Source organism: Pleurodeles waltl, chromosome 3_1, assembly GCF_031143425.1.
Source record: "Pleurodeles waltl isolate 20211129_DDA chromosome 3_1, aPleWal1.hap1.20221129, whole genome shotgun sequence".
Lineage (NCBI taxonomy): Eukaryota > Metazoa > Chordata > Amphibia > Caudata > Salamandridae > Pleurodeles > Pleurodeles waltl.
This window is the reverse complement of record NC_090440.1, coordinates 608,823,931-608,841,340: the sequence shown is the minus strand read 5'-3', so window position 1 is coordinate 608,841,340 and position 17,410 is coordinate 608,823,931. Positions and strand designations below refer to the sequence as shown.

Sequence of the window (17,410 nt, the reverse complement as noted above, 5' to 3'; positions counted from 1 at the left end):
TGGTATGACATTATGAATGCAGATATAGCAGAAGAAAGGTAGCTGACATCGAGGTGGCTGACAATCCAGGCATGAAGTCTAGTCACTCCAATGGCTTGTGTTGTGGGACTATCAGCTTTGGAGTCTCTCCTGCTGTGACAGACAGCCTTTCAAGACGAAGAGATAGAGGAAGATTGCAAGTTTAAAAAGAAGCTAAATCCCAACATAAAACTTCAAAAACCTAGATCCTAAATCACAATTGATGTCTGGAAATGCATTATAAGTAGGGGAGGTTGGGAGCCCAATCATTTGTCTTCTGCCAACCAGCCAGACGGGCTGTGTGAGGAGGGGAAGCTCTGCAAGCCTTCTGCCTGTGACCAGGACTGGGAAGCCAACATCTGCTAGTATCCCTGCTGTATAAGGGGACATCACCCAGGGAAACCAAGACCATCTGCTTTGCAGCACCAGCACCTGTCTGCGTGCCAAGACCAGTGTGCCCTGTGAAGACGACAAGAGTTTTGGAAGGAGCAAAGCCTAGTGGGGAGGCCTATGAGAGGATTCCCAGTCCGAGGTGTGAGGAGATGAATGTGCACCGAACGAGTCGTTGCCATTGTGCAAGATCAGGTCGGCGACTGCATATACCAGGAGAGGGCTGCTGTGTAATCATCCAAGAACTGAGTGCCATGCAGGGAGCATGAAGCCTGTACCACCTCATTGCAGAAAACCAGTGTTAAAAATTGGGTCTCTAGTTGGCAGAGGTATACACCCTTGTTAAAGTAGGGAACACAATCCTAGTCAGGGTAAGTCACAACACAATCCGAATTATCCTCTGCTCACCCTCTGGTAGCTTGGCACAGAGCAGGCAGGCTTAACGTAGAAGGCAATGTGTAAAGTATTTGTACAATTTTCTACTCTGGGGGGACGTCTTTGTGACCCTGAGACTTCAGAACAGGAGGCAAGCTCAATCCAAGCCCTTGGAGAGCACTTTGTGGAAGGCAGAGTCCTTCCAGCAGAGTCAGAGGCCAGCTGGGCGACAAGCAGGGCAGCTGTCCTTCTCAGCAAAGCAGTCCAAGTGAGTAGTTTGGCCAGCTGGGCAGTCCGAAGTGTCTGATTCCATGTTGTCAGATATCCAGTATGTTAGACCTGGCAGCCTTAGGGTGGTCACCCTCAACTTTTTGCCTGCCTTCCTCCACTTTTTGACACTGTTTTTTCTGGTTTTAGGACTCTGCGCACTGTACCACTGCTAACCAGTGCTAAAATGCATATGCTTTCTCCCTTAAAACATAGACATTGGCTCATAGCCAATTGGCTTATATAATTTACTTATAAGTCCCTAGTAAAGTGCACTACATGTGCCCAGGGCATGTAGATTAAATGCTACTAGTGGGCCTGCAGCATTGATTGTGCCACCCACATATCTCAGGCCTGCCATTGCAAGGCCTATGTGTGCAGTGTCACTGCCAATTCGACTTGCCATTTAAAAGTACTTACCAAGCCTAAAACTCCCCCTTTTCTACATATAAGTCACCACTAAGTTAGGCTCTAGGTAACCCATAGGGTGCTGTGCAGGCAAAAGGCAGGACATGTACCTGTACAGTTTATATGTCCTGGTAGTGTAAAACTCCTAAATTCGTTTTACACTGAGCTGAATGGAGTAACAAGGTCATATTTAGTATGGCCAGAATGGTAATACAAAATCCTGCTGACTGGTGAAGTTGGATTTAATATTACTATTTTAGAAATGCCACTTTTAGAAAGTGAGCATTTCTCTGCACTTAAATCCTTCTGTACCTTACAGTCCACGTCTGGCTGGGTTAGTTGACAGCTCCCTTGTGCATTTCACTCAGGCAACCCTAAACACAGGATGCTCAGTCACACCTGCACACATCTGCATACTGAATGGGTCTTCCTGGGCTGGGAGAATGGAGGGCCTGACACTTACATGTCAAAGGACAGTGGCTTGCCCTCACACAATGGACTGCCAACCACCTGCTCGAAGTCTCCCTCCATTTCAAAGGCACATTTGGGTATTTAAACAGGGCCTCTGACACTACCAACTGAGACACTTCTTGACAAGATACCTACTGGTGAGGAACCAGGAAAGCTAGAATCCCCACCCGGGGTTTCCTTCCCAGCGGTGGAGGGACACCCTAGTCCTCAGGGTCCGTTTAGCAGACAGTACACAAATCAAGAGGAGTCACCAACTGGAGGAATAAAGAGAAGTTTATTACATGGATTATAGCTCGAGCTAATACAGAGTCCCAGGACAGTCAAGTGACTATCCTACGGAGGCTGCCCCATCACTCTGGGGCATCCAACCTTATATACACACAAAACTGCTTAGTCAGAGGACAACTCCACCCCTAGCGTATTCAAGGTCCTCTGCGGCCTTCAGAATATTTCAGGGATACACGTGTGGTGGGAGAAAGTACAGATGCAGCTGGCAGGAGGTGGTAGCGACCTGTACGAACCTGTTCTGGCAGTTACTGATTAAGCACAAAAATTCTCAGAACTATGGTTAGAACAAGTAAATTACAGCGATAAGCAGATTGCAGCCCAAGGCTGCGAGCACAAGGTCAATCATCAAAGTTCAGGAGGTTTGTCGAGCACATGGCAACATAATAAAGATAAACAGATGCCTAGCAGCTATGGTGTATGATTAAGTTTATGTACATTTTCTCAATCCCTCCTTTTGCCATCGTTAGGCAAGTTTGAACGTCATTCAGTGTCTATGTTAATGGACATAAGGTCTTTTATCTCCTGCTCAAGGGACAGCATAGCCGTGTGTTGAGGAGGGCGAACAGGCTAGGGGGCAAGGGATGCCATACAGCAACCGCACAAAGCAGGTAGGCACTGTACACAAAGACAACAGGTGAGGAATACAGCAGCGAGCACAAAAAGGAATATTAGTATCTTCCAGCCCCATTGGGAAATCAAGCCCCAAAACCAGTCGGTCAAGGACCATGTTCCTTCGTCTTGGTGTATTGTGGAAGCTATCGTATGCAACCTTTGAATAGCTTTATGCACTGAAGGGGCATTGTCTGGAATATAAACGCAGCAGCTCGATCCGATCAAAGTACAAACTCCACCACGGTCCGCCAAGATGATGTCAAGAACCATTCTGTTTTGAAGAGTAACAAGGCGGTCAGCAGCGAGCTCTGCAGTGATGTTACTCAGAGCTCCTGCTGTTTCATTTATTGTTGCTTCCACGACTCGCGTGAGATGTCTGATATCCCTACTGTTCATCATAGGGCTCCAAAATGGAAGGACTCCTTTAAAGTAGTCCAGAGCTTCTTGTGCTGAGGTATCTTCTGCCGATATTACCCCTCTCTGAGTCCTGTGGTGTTGAGGGCCAGCTGTGTAAGTTGGTGGTAGTAACCAAGCAATGTAACACGTGCCGGTCCAGGTGGGTACCAAGGAGGTGTAGGCATTATTACCACAAACAAAATACGAGTTTTGTGATGGTATCATGGTAGGCCAATTAGTTCCATTCAATATTACTGTAGCATTACAGTTACTGGCACCTACACTTCTATTACCACTTTTCTGAAAACAAAGTGGAGCCTTGACCTGTGTTACAAAAAATCTTCGGCCAATCCGGGATGTGGTATTAAAGGATAAAAAATATATGTCAGTAGACCTATTTCGTCGGTCAGCATATTCTGACTTTTCTTCCTTTGTTCCATAAACTCTCGTTCCAGTGGGCCAGCATAACCGGTATAGGTGGGTGACCAATAGTCCGGAATTAGTAGCATCCATTGAGGTAGCCCAAATGGCTGATAGTTCATACCAGGCGCTGCAGGAGCCATCAAAAGAAAAAGGGAATTAAATATATGGCAACCTTCTTTGCACGGAACTCGGTAGCAAGCCACATATCCAACAATTTGTTCTATTTACAGCCAGCTGATGTTGATGTAACATAGATATGAAGGTATTGTTTTCATATTCCTTACGTCGTCCTTACTCATGGGGTGGTAAGGAAACATGGCTGTGTTCTGAAGGCGGTGGCGTAGTTGGTGAGACCTCTGAATCAGAATCATGTATTACCCACCCAATGCAGGACAGAAGTACCAAAAATAGTATTGTTATGGTGAGACAAGAGATACGTGGGCCTAATAGTCTTTTTAAATTACTTATTTTCTTCTTTTTCCTCTTGTCTTCTTGTATAACACCCATTTCTCTTTATTGCTTGTCCCACTAGCAGTTCAGTCCGACCTAAGTGCTGCCCGTGACTGGTGGTTGCTTCACTGTGGGGTGAGACCAGCAGTCCTATTGACACACTCTGGTCCGCCCCGACAGACAAAATCACGGGCCTGCAGCTATCGTCAGACTTAGTACGGGGGACAAGCAATCAGTTCATTGTTCATTTTCTTATTTTCGTGGGTGGAAATCGTATCTTGTGGACTGTGGTATGGTCAGGAAACAATTGTTCAGTGTGACCAAAATCTGAGGGAACCTCCTGCAGCACACTGTCGTTCTGTTTTTTATCTCTCCGCGTAGTGTTGCTGAAATGGTCCTCAGTCGTCGGGTGGTCACCACTTTTTATTTCATCAGAGGGTACGAGTAGGGGTACTTTCTTACAGTGGGATGCATGTATCCAATTCTTAGCTCCCTCGACTTTAACTGCTGTTCGAGTAGCAAGAAGGACCTGTCGCGCACCTTTCCATCGAGGTTCAAGACTCTTTTTCCGCTGGAAATTCTTTGTGAGAACCCAGTCGCCAGGTAGTATCTTGTGACCTGGATCAGTGGATACAGATGGGAGTGCTTCACGCACCTGTTGGTGAATAGAACGCAAAGAATTAGTGAGTTCATTTAAATAGTCCATCAAAACAGGATGTTCTAGTTCTGAGTACTTGTGAGGTCGAGGGACCCCCCAGACATTTGCTGGCCTTCCTATCACTATCTCATGGGGTGACAACCCTGATCTAGAGTGAGGCGTCATCCTGACAGACATTAAAGCCAGGGGCAACGCGTCCGGCCACCGTATACCGCGTTCTGTGCATATCTTTGACATCTTCAATTAAAGTGTGCCATTATATTTTTCAACTAGACCTGCTGACAGGGGTTGGTTAGCTGCATGAAACTTCTGGCGGAGGCCCAACCCTTCACACACCCTTTTCATCACCTGCCCTACAAAATGACTCCCATTATCTGACCAGACACACCTTGGGACCCCAAACCGTGGGAAGAACTCCTTCAGAAGTACCTTTGCGGTAGTAAGGGCAGTATTATCTTTAGTAAGGTAAGCTTCTACCCACTTACTAAACATACAGACCACAACTAGGACATATTTCAAGTTGTTACAACTTTCCATCTCAATATAATCCATTTGTAGTACTTCAAAGGGATACGTTGGTGGTGAAAAATGCCCAGCGGGGACTGAGGCACCCTTCCCTATGTTATGTTGTAAACAAATCATGCAGGATTGAACCAGTTGGTCAGGTACTCTTCTGATATTTTTATTAGACCAAACCGGATCAAGCAAATCACAGATGCTTTTCGCACTAACGTGTGCAGGACCATGGGCCATAGTCACTACTGGCAGAACGAATGCATCGGGTAACATCCATCTTTCCCTCTGTGACAGATCTGTCCAGCACAGCATATTTTCATCTAACTTGGCCTTCCCTTCTTCCCATTCCTTTTTCTCCTGTTCAGTTGCCTCATCCTGTATCTTCCTGACACTCTCTACCGTGTTCCCAAATATTTCATGGGGACGAACCTTCTCTGTACTATCTACCACATACATGTGTCCTGTCTTTGCATACGCTGTATCTTTTGCTGTCTGATTTGCTAGGGCGTTGCCCCGTCCAGTTTCATCTGCCACCTTTTTGTGTGCACTACACTTCATGATAGCCATTGTTTTGGGCAATGCCAGGGCAGAAAGCAAGTTAGTTAGAAGGGTCCCATGTTGAATACGTGTCCCATGTGAGGTGAGGAATCCTCGTTCTTCCCACCAGCGACCAAAATTGTGTGCTACGCCAAATGCATACTGACTGTCTGTGTAAACATTCACATTAAGTCCTTTACCTAACTCACAGGCTTGTGTTAGAGCTATTAATTCTGCGGCCTGAGCAGAGTTATGTGGTATTCTCGCTATTTCAACTACAGTGGTAGCTGTTGTAACTGCATAGGCTGCAGAGGTAGTGCCATCGGGTAGCTTGATGCATGAGCCATCTACGTATAATATGCCATCAGGGACTTTCAGTGGAGTGTCCTGTAAGTCCACTCTCCCTTTTGTTTCATCCTCCGCCTGGAGAATGCAGTCATGTATGTCATCATAATAATCTTCAGTTTTTTCAGTAATTGGCAATAAAGTGGCAGGATTGAGCGTGTTGCACCTTTTTAATGTTATATGACTAGCTAAAAGTGTCAGTTCATAAGTAGTTAATCGTGCATTGGTAAGATGCTGTGTTTTTGTTTTGTTTAATAGTGCGTCAACAGTGTGTGGGACCAACAGGGTGAGGGGTGAATCCATGACTATCCCGGCTGACTGGCACACTGCAACCACTGCAGCGGCTACTGCCCGTAGACAGCTCGGGAGTGCACGGGCCACTGGATCCAGTAGGTCCGAAAACTAAGCACATGGGCATTGTTTGCCGCCATGCTCTTGGGTTAACACTGATAGTGAACATCCATTTCTCTCGCTCACATATAACTGAAAATCTTTACGATAATCAGGCGTACCCAGTACAGGTGCTGTGCAGAGTGTATTTTTCAATTCATCAATACCAAACTGAAAATCGTCATTCCATTCAATTGTTTCAGGACAATCTTTGTGGGTGAGATGCAAAAACGGTTTTATCAAAAGAGAATAATTAGGAATCTATTGACGACAGAAGGAGGTAATACCTATAAATGCCCTAACCCCTCTCTGTGTCCTTGGAACCGGTATGTCTCGTATAGCTTGTATTCTCTCAGCCGTCAACGTACGTCCCTCCTTAGACAGGAGGTGTCCTAGGTATATAACCTCATGTCTACAATATTGCAATTTGGAGAGGGAGACCTTATGGTGATGGTGTGCAAGATGTTTCAATAAGGCTACAGTATCTGTTTTACAATTTTGTTCTGAAGTGGATGCTATTAAAAGGTCATCCACATATTGAACCAGCGTCGAGGAGCAAGGAAAAACAAGGGTATCGAATTGACCCTTGAGGGCCTGGCTAAAAATGCTAGGCGATTCAGTATAGCCTTGTGGAGCGCGACAGAACCGGAAACTGCGACCACCCAGTGAAAACCCAAAGATGTGTCTGCTATCTGGATGAATGGGAATGCTAAAGAATGCATTTTTAAGATCGATAACAGAGAACCAAGTAGCGGAGGCAGGTATGATTGTTAATAATGTCAGGAACAACAGGGAACTGGGGTATTACAATCTTATTGACCGCCCGTAAATCAATAACAAATCGGAGTCCTGGAGACGCGGTGCCATCAGATAATTCTTTATGAACAGGAAGAACAGGACTGTTACAATCATTACCACGCGTGTCTTCAATGACACCCAAATCAATCAACTGGGTCACAATATTTTTGAGTTGTTGTTCAATGTGTTGGGATAATTTGTATTGGGGAAGACAAGGTAATTTGGCATTGGCTTTCAAGCGTATGACATACGGTGGTATGTCCAGACATCCAACATCGTCCTTATGTGTGGCCCATAAAATGTCTGGCAAATCTCGAAGTTCGGGGGGAAGTGGTTTTTACAGAAATTGTGACGGGGAAATATTTGGACCTAAAGTGACATGATCTCCATCCGGAGAGCAATAAATGGTGGCATACAATTTCTTTAATAGGTCCAAACCCAATAAATTCTCACTACAGGCCGAAGTAAGAATGAGAGGGGAGCTAATGGTGTAAGGACCTATAGCAACATGCAGCGGCTGGGAGACGGGGTTAGCCACCGGAACACCAGAAAAGCCCATAAAGACGTTAATATTGCCAGACAGAGGGACCCCTTGGACCCCTTCCTGTTTAACAGAACTTTTGGTGGCCTCAGTATCTACCAAAAAATCATGTGGAGTACCTTCTAATTGTACCTCAACGTGAGGGCCATTCTGCCTAACAGGAATAGAAACTGGTCCCACCCCCCTCTGTCGAAGGCTGTCCTAGTCAAAGGAGGACCCCTGACCTTCATACGCGTCATAGTCGTCATTAAAATATTGACGCTGGGATGAGGCATCAAAATAATTCGGGCAGGGGGTACTGTGGGACCGTGAAGGGGCCTGCTGGTGGGGTCTGTCTGCAGGAACAGACCTACCGCGTGGTCTGTAGTCCTGTTGCGGTGGAGGCATGGGGCGACCTGTGGAGTTGTCCTTATTGGGGCAGTCATTCTTCCAGTGGCCCTCCTGCTTGCAATAGGCGCAATGATTGTAGGAGAGGGAAGAACGGGGAGGGCGTTGAGCTTGCCTCCCATTTTCTGAAGTCTCAGGGCCAAAAACACTTCACCTCTGCAAAGAACTCCTTGTGCGGCAAACTTTTGATGCACAGCCTGCCAGAAATGATGCACAGCCTGCACTGCGGAAAGAAAATACCGCACACCAAACCGGAACGACGCAGCTTGGCTCCCTGAGTAGAGATCAACGCAACACCAGCGCTGCAACCAGAACTGTTAACGCATGACCCACTGGATCGATGCATAGCCGAGCTGGAACGACACAGCCCGACTTCCTGCGAGAAGAATCAATGCGTTGCCTGCCGGGCGACAGAAATTTCCCTGCATCGCCCACCGGATCGATGTAGCTCCTGTGACTTCATCCTGCACGCCCAGGATTTCTCTGCATCGTCCCCGGGGCGTCCAAATACCCCACAACCCAAAGAGGATTCAAACCTGCGCACCGGAAATCCATGCAAAGCCCTTGCTGCGTGGAAAAACATTGATGCATTGTCTGTGTGTGCCTGCAGAAAATGGCACACACTTCCCCGTTTTTCACGCATCTCCTCTCCTGCCGTCCCTTGTGGATAATTTAGACACAAACCAGGCACTTTGTGCTTGCAAGAGACACTTATTGCTTTTTAAGAACTTAAGACTCTTTTTATCATTTTCTAAAGTGATATTTCAACATGTACATTGATGTGCATTTAATCAGATAAATATTCTATATTACCATAAACCTGTGTGGTTTATTTTTGTGGTGTTTATACTGCGTTATTGCATGATTTATTGCACAAATACTTTACACATTGCCTTCTTCGTTAAGCCTGACTGCTCAGTGCTAAGCTACCAGAGGGTGGGCACAGGATAATTTGGATGGTGTGTGACTTACCCTGACTAGAGGGAGGGTCCTTGCTTGGACAGGGGGTAACCTGACTGCCAACCAAAGACCCCATTTCTAACACAGTATAAATACCCAAAAATGCCTTTAAAGTGGAGGAAACTTCAAAGAGTGGTTTTGAAGTGCACAAGTTTCCCTGTCAGCGCAGTCCTGTCTGCCAGGATCCCTGTGGCGGGTTATCAGTCCTTTGTGGGAGGGCAGGCCATTGGCCTTTGAAATGTAAGAGAGAGCCGCTCCACCCTTCCTGCCCAGGGAGACCCATTCGGTATGCAGATGAATACAGTTGTGACTAAGGTGGTCATTCTGACCCTGGCGGTCAAAGACCGCCAGGGCGGAGGACCGCGGGAGCACCGCCGACAGGCCGGCGGTGCTCCAATGGGGATTCCGACCGCGGCGGTAAAGCCGCGGTCGGACCGGCACCACTGGCGGGGTCCCGCCAGTGTACCGCCGCCCCATTGAATCCTCCGCGGCGGCGCAGCTTGCTGCACCGCCGCGGGGATTCCGACCCCCCCTACCGCCATCCAGATCCCGGCGGTCGGACCGCCGGGATCCGGATGGCGGTAGGGGGGGTCGCGGGGCCCCTGGGGGCCCCTGCAGTGCCCATGCCACTGGCATGGGCATTGCAGGGGCCCCCGTAAGAGGGCCCCTACATGTATTTCACTGTCTGCTGCGCAGACAGTGAAATACGCGACGGGTGCAACTGCACCCGTCGCACAGCTTCCACTCCGCCGGCTCGATTCCGAGCCGGCTTCATCGTGGAAGCCTCTTTCCCGCTGGGCTGGCTGGCGGTCTGAAGGCGACCGCCCGCCAGCCCAGCGGGAAAGTCAGAATTACCGCCGCGGTCTTTCGACCGCGGAACGGTAACCTGACGGCGGGACTTTGGCGGGCGGCCTCCGCCGCCCGCCAAGGTCAGAATGAGGGCCTAAGTGTCCTATTTTTATGGCTGTCTGGGTGGCATGCATAAGGGGAGCTGTCAACTAGCACAGGCCAGACATAGATTGGAGACAGGCTGTAGGACACAGATGGCAATAAGTGCAGAGAAATGCCCACTTTCTAAAAGTGACATTTCTAAAATATTATTAATTTCAAGTTCACCAGTTAGCAGGATTTTCTATTACCATTCTGGCCATACTAAACATGACAGGGCTAGTCCTTTCAGATCATAATCTACCACGTAAAAGTATATAGGGGTAGTTCTTATGCTGTTCTATGAGATGATCAGGCCTCACAGCAGTGGAAAACGAATTTGTGAGGTTTCCATTACCAGGACATGAAAAACACTTAAGTACATGTCCTGCCGTTTACTTACGTAGCACTCTGTCCTATGGGTTGTTGAGGGCCTACCTTTGAGGTGACGTATATGTCGAAAAAGTGGAGTTTAAGGCTTGGCAAGTAGTTTTAAAAGCCAAGTCGAAGTGACAGTAAACTGTGCACACAGACCTTGCAATGCAGGCCTGAGGCATGGTTAAGGGGCTACTTATGTGGTTGGCACAACCAGTGCTGGAGGCCCATTAGTAGCATTTAATTTATAGGCCCTGGGCACTTCTAGTGCACTTTTACTAGGCACTTACAAGTAAATTAAAAATGCCAATTGGGTAGGAACCAATGTTATCATGTTTAGGTGAGAAAGCACATGCAGTTTAGTACTTGGCCTCAGTGGTAAAGTGCGCAGAGTCCTAAAACCAGCAAAAACAGTGTCAGAAAAATGGAGGGGGGCAGACACAAAGTTGGGGGATGACCACCCTAAGGCTGTCGGGGCTAACATCCCGTATGCGAGGAGGGGTCAACGTGGAAGTAATTGCTGCCGACAAAGCCCCAATACCTGTTTGGGCCTTAACTGTCACCCCATATGCCCAGAGGGGGTGCTGTGGTATAGGTTGCTGTCCAGTGAAGTCTGAGGTCTTGCCAGTGGGTACCACAACAACCTTGTATGGTTAGAAGGGCTGTCGGTATCAGGTACTGAGGAGTTCGGGCCCCTGCCCGGAGAACTGAAAGTTGAGACCCATCTGTCTAAACCTGCATGAAGAACTTCTCCTGACCTACCTATGGACTCAGGACCACTCCAAGAGGAAATAGTCACATCGCTGGGAACAGAACAGGAGCACTCGCATAAACCCCCTGCATCCCTTTTTAGGGAACGCAGAACTAACCGTGCCAACCGAAGCCAAGTAGCACCTCTGATCACTGTGGAACCCGGCCGTGCAGCTCAAGGAGAGCCTGTGCCTGCCAGATGATGTGGTAAGTCCTGCATGCATACCTACTCGACTCAGCAGGACTGAGGCATCGAAAGTGCCTGCAGTCGGGCACCCGCTGAGACACTGAACGCCTGCTCGCTGATGGAGCAGGCAAGACTTGTTACAAGCCTACTAGGTCCCAGGGGACTCGCTGCTAAAGGTGCTGCAGCACCATAGACATTTTTTACTGTTTTCTAAGAGGTGGTGCATACTCTTGAGTAAGGTCTACTAGTGAGCATTCCCTAGATACAGCCACCAGTGAATGGGAAATAACCCTGATCGCATTATGAACAGCGATGGGACAGTGATTTGCCAGAGCCCCAACCTCAAGGGGATTGTGTTATTGCTTATGACTGTAGTACTACTTATTTGAATGCATAGAGTTAGAAATAAAATACTTCTTTTTATTGCAAAAATATGTATTTGACTGGACGTTGATTTATTGGTATTGCTGTGCGCATTTTGAGTTATGAGTCAAGTTCACTAACTTGTACCTGAGCCCCACCCCCCCTTCCAGGGGAGCTTTTGATTGCTCCTCCACAGCTACCACTGACAGTCAAGTACAGAAGGGGTGATTGGCCCAGTTGCTTAGGATCCATAGTAGGTCGGTCCCCAGGACATCAGGGGTAAAAGGCTTCTACCACCATGTTTGGTCCCATAGCCTCTGTGTGCCCCTGGCCTCTGAAAGGGGTTCTGACAGTTGCTGAAAGAATTTTACACGGGGAGGAACAAGTAGAAGATCTTAAAAACACGGTGTGAACAGCACTGAGAAACAAGATATCTGATTGTGATGAGTTGGAAAATGGATCCCGCCAAAACAACCTTTGGATTGTTGGTATACCTAAAGGTTCAGAGAACCAGAAGGCTCCTTCATTAAATTGCAGCTGCTATAAGAAGAAATGTTAAAGTAAGATAAAGATTGTTCCTCTGAACTGTTATCAGTTGGAAGGGTGTATTACATTCTGTTCTTGCCTCCAAAAGTGGACCCCCAAACAAAACTATTATTGTGTTTTGTTTAGATTTCCTACTGAAAGAAAAAATATTAAATAATGCTTGGGGGGGAAATGAAATGCTTCTCTCAGTATACTTTTTCCATTTTTCCACACTATTCTTATTCTATGGCAAAGTGTTTAAGAGAAATTAGATCTGTGTAGTTTAAATAGAAAGTAATGGGTATTTCCACAGCAGATGAGGCTTGACTGGTTTGAAAATAGCATGGCAGCGAGATATGGCTGTGTTTCATGAGCTTGAAAAGTACAGAGCTTTATTTTAAAAAATGACATAGAAAAGGATAGTAAAACAACTAACACAAGTAACTCCAAATTACTAAAACATAAACCCATGTAAACATGTTGGATTAAACTGACTGATAAATGCTGTTAACTTCATTCAGCAAGCATCAGGAAAGGACAGACGTGGGCAGATTGAATCAAGATGACAATCGGGCAACAGAACTGAAGGGGGGAGGGTATGGGTGTGGTGAAAGTTTTGGGGTAATGGAAAAATACCAAGAGGGAAAAAAGCTGCAGATCTGATTAGGAATAACGAAGACTGTTTAAGGTTGTGATAATTAATGTAAACAGTTTATATAATGTCCGCAAGGCAAACTCTATGTTTTCATATTTACAAGACATGCAAGTGCACTTTATATTTCTCCAAGAAATGCAAATTGTCCAGGAAAAGCCTTTTAAGGATAACTGGAAAACTAAGCCTAGATAGATTTTCGAAGTTACATTTCCTTGTGCCACTACATCACATAGAGGTACAGCTATAATCATTAGAGAATTGCTGAGTGTTAAAATAATTTAGTTGAAACTGACCCCAAAGGTTGATGGACTTAATTTCCTTTGTACATTGGTTTCATGTTATGAACCCACCACAAACAATCCTTACGTTCTGAAAAATCTTACGTTCTGAAGGTTTACATGACTGGAAACTTTATAGGAGTGGCACCGTGGTATATGTTTGACTCTAGACATAATGGATTAAAAAAAAAAAATACATGGGAAAAAGGTTGTCAGAAAGCATCTGTTTGAAGTAACACAGGTTTATGATTTAAAAGATATTTGGAGAGAACTATATCCCAGTGGATGACTGTATAGTTATCAAAGGTTCTTGTTGCTACACAAACTAAAATTATTAGTGCCATGTTTGCTGACCATTGTTTGGTATTTTCTACTTTTAAAACCTAAACAATGCAGTGAATAGTGCTCTACTACACTCCTCTTAACACTGATTACAAGATGTTCATGAAAGTATTAGCTCTGCAATTAGTGGTGAAGCAGGGTGTATAACAGGGACACCAAATTGCTGCATAAATACATTTCTTGGGAAAAGCAATCTTATATCTGTTCTAACAAAGTCAGGCAGTCCTTATAATTTTTCTTGATGCCAAGATGCCATTATTTGGAAATGTTTATTGGAGATGTTAAGGAGAAGGAACAAGTTTCAACAATTAAGAACAATTAATTAAAGTAATATTAGGTGCCTATCAAGGGGAAAGCACATAATTAAATGAGAATAGTTATTAGGGGGACTAGATCGAGTTGATCCCGTCTCCTGTACTATTCTCTATTTATGTCGACCCATATCTAGAACCACTGGGCATTACATTAAGGAATGATTGGGGTGTGTTTGGTTGATGACGTAGTACTCTATCTGCAACAGGAAACCAAAAGTCTTGCTCAAACTTTTTATTTAACAGTGTGCCCGGGGTAAAACATAAAAGCAAGGAAAAAATTATTATTACAGTTTGGCACTAAGCACGCCCAATCTCCATCTCCACATAAACAAAGCTTTTGGACACTTAGGTATTCATACAACTAATAATTTGAATGATCTATTTGAGTTAAACTATAAACATCTCATCAAGATTATAACAAATCATTTCAAAGGTGGGATCAAAAGAGGGCCTCGAAGTGATTGAATTAATCTGATTAAAATGGCACCACTGCAATGCTTGTTTTTTTTCTAAACCATCCCATGCAGGACCAAACTATGGCGCACCATTCTGTATGGCATTGATGGCTGCTGTATTTTTAGAAATACTATTTTGCCACGTCCCTTGGCTATTACAAATGTCTTAAGCTGTCAGGGTCCTAACACTGGAATAATAGTATTATGAAAGCAATAATCGCTCCAGAGGGGCTAGATGGATTTATATTTAAATATAATCATTCTAAATTTTTCAAGAAAAGTAGACTTAAAATTCTATAAACCTCCCTCCAGGTATGTCTCAAGAGTACTAAAATTCCCATCCTTCTATGAGCTTTCCGCTATCCAATTTTTATAGAATGTAGCAAGGTATGGAAACTTAGTGGCATCTCCTACTTTGGAGACATATTGGAAGCATCTGAAAAAAAAAAAAATTGCAACTTAAGAATGATTTAAATTGCTACCCAAAAGTGCGTTTCTGAAGTATCTACAAGTAAAGGACTGGATTCAAAATAATTGAATTGAAATTTGCTTCTAGCTGTCAAAAGGGAGGGTTGAGGGAAATGTGTGTGACAGAGCATCTTTCCTCAGAATACAAGATCATTTTTAAGGAGTTAGATCCATTCTGAAAGATTCAAGAAAAGTGACCGGAGGCAGGAAATATGTTAACAGAGGCAGAAATTATGTAATCCTATGTAATATATATATTTATTAGGGACTTCAATAATTGGTGTATATTATATTTCACATTGTTTAGGGTCTACTACTCACAAGATAAAATTAGAGAACGGTATGTAGGTGTGGATGCAGGATGCCTAAATGTGCGCAAATAGGTTCTTGGCTTGGGGACATCTGTTTGTGGAGTTTCAGAAGATCCAAGCAATGTGAGTTTTGCTGCAAGACGATTTAACATATATTTAGAAAATAGGGAAGAAGACTTCTCTTATGGCATGCCCCTCATGCACAAGAAAGAATAGAACATATAATTATATTGCAACATCGGTGGTGAGAATGATGAGAAACTCACCGATAATTCAGGAATGGTATACCGAAATGAAACAATGAGTTGTGGTAAAAGTATATTTAAGGGGTGGTTCCAAATTGTGTTGCAATGTATTTATATGAGTAATTACCCCTTCTTTTTTTTTTTTTTTTTTCTGATGTAATGTCTGACTGACCTTTTTTTCCTTCTGGCAATAAAAAAATCTTTCTAACCCCCACATACCACCTAACAACCCATGATTGTGGTGCATTCAGAACTTTTGTAAAGAATGGCATGCATTATGGGCTTGAGTTCTGTGCAACATACAAATTGTAGACCCCGCAAGTAAAATTTAAAATGCTTAAATGGTAAGGTAACACCAACTGCTTTAATATCCTCCACTGAGTAAATATTTTCTGAATGTGTCAAAGACCTAGATGCTATTAATCTTGACATTAACTGTGTGGCTAAGGTTGCACTGTTCTTATGGCTCAGATAAGGGGAAGTGCATAGTGGTGGTAAAGAATTTTTATGACTCGGAGAAGGCTAGTGTAATGCGTAGGAAGGCGTTATTAGTGCTAAGGTGGGTAGTGTATCGGTTAGTAAGAAGTTGTTAGAGCTCAGAGATGGGTAGTGTGTAGGGTAACATGGTGTTTTTAGGGCTTGGAGCAGTGTAACGTATAGTGTTTCCATTTCTGTTGGAATTCTGTAATTTGATATATTCTGCATTTAATGGTTTCAAGTTGAGTATTTTTTGCATTTCTTGTAAAACAAGAATATACCTCATTTGCACGGCAGAATGGATTGGGTTATTGTGTATTACTAACTTCTCAATTTAACATTTTTGTAAGCCAGGGCTTTCAACAGTGGAACACTTTGGATTTTTATAATTTCTTAATTTCTTCCCTGCAAGATAGGTTGGGGTTAGGTAGCTGCTACAGAGATCTGCATTCTAAGTGATTGTGGAATAAAACCACTAAGACCAATTGTTTTAGTAAATCACAAAAAACTTCAGTTCCTCGTAGACAGACGCACTTTGGTGAAAAATAATTTTCTTTCCTTTCTAGGTACATTTACACACATTCTGCAGTGCCCGGAATACACCGTGACCCAGCAGATTTTTGCCCATCGATCTCATACTCACTTGATTGCCTTCTCTATCATCATAAAAAGATTGAGTGCCTCAAGCCAGCCAATCACAGTGAGTCTGCAGACGTCATTCAAACCAGAGAGCCCGGACCTCAACCTTCAACGAGGACCTGATTTTCAGGGAGCTCAGTGAGTATGTTTGTAGGGGCATCTTAACTGTAGTGACCGGCATTGTGCTTTACAGTCCATTGGGTAAGCTGCGGCTCATTCTGGTCTCCTATTAAATGTTTGTCTGTGGTTGACTGTCGTGCTTGAAGGTGATGCATATTTTAAATTCCTCTTGAGTTTTTGCTTGAATAGTTTGAGCCAACAATGTTGTCTTAGGCCAGTCGGCAGAGCTGATCAGTTTGAGGCCTGCAACCAACACCTCCTGAGGGCTGGACCAACCAGCCCTGGTAGGCCACAAGCCTGTGAAAATTGGGTATGTTGATAGGTCGGCATTGTACAAAAGCCACCAATCGGAGGGCCGGTCAGCAGGGCTAAAAGGCGAGTTCAGGACGGCACTCCAACACAAAACGAATTGCACCTACAGACGCAGGCCAAAGGAGGAGAGATCCATTGAGAACTGGCTACGGGCCTTTAGGACCCTGGCTTGTGTGTTTCTGGAAAAATTCCCAGAGAGTTCAGCAGCCTTGTTTCTCCCTGAGCAGAACTGCACGCAGTGCAATAGAAGTACCAGGGGGATGCCTGGCTACATTATGATGAAGGGTTCTGGGAGATGAATGCATATATGGCGAGTCATCGAATGTGACCAGCAGGATGTGGAGGGTTTTACTAATCAATGGTTGCTGCCAGAGAGGGTGTAGGCACATGGAGCATAGTTTTCACCCATCAGGGGGTAAAGGGAGGCAGGAATGGCA

The 17,410-nt window shown here is 44.9% G+C and overlaps 1 protein-coding gene across 2 annotated transcripts in view; it reads left to right on the top strand.

The window, feature by feature from the left end:
* PGGHG (protein-glucosylgalactosylhydroxylysine glucosidase) overlaps window positions 1–17,410 on the top strand; it is a 215,175-nt gene that overhangs the window by 41,084 nt on the left and 156,681 nt on the right. For both annotated transcript variants that reach the window (XR_011201384.1, XM_069223060.1), the window contains exon 3: window positions 16,469–16,679. Coding sequence is in view for 1 of the 2 variants with exons in the window: in XM_069223060.1 (XP_069079161.1) it covers window positions 16,469–16,679 (211 nt within the window). In the remaining variant the exon portion in view is untranslated. The remainder of the gene's footprint in view (window positions 1–16,468; window positions 16,680–17,410) is intronic.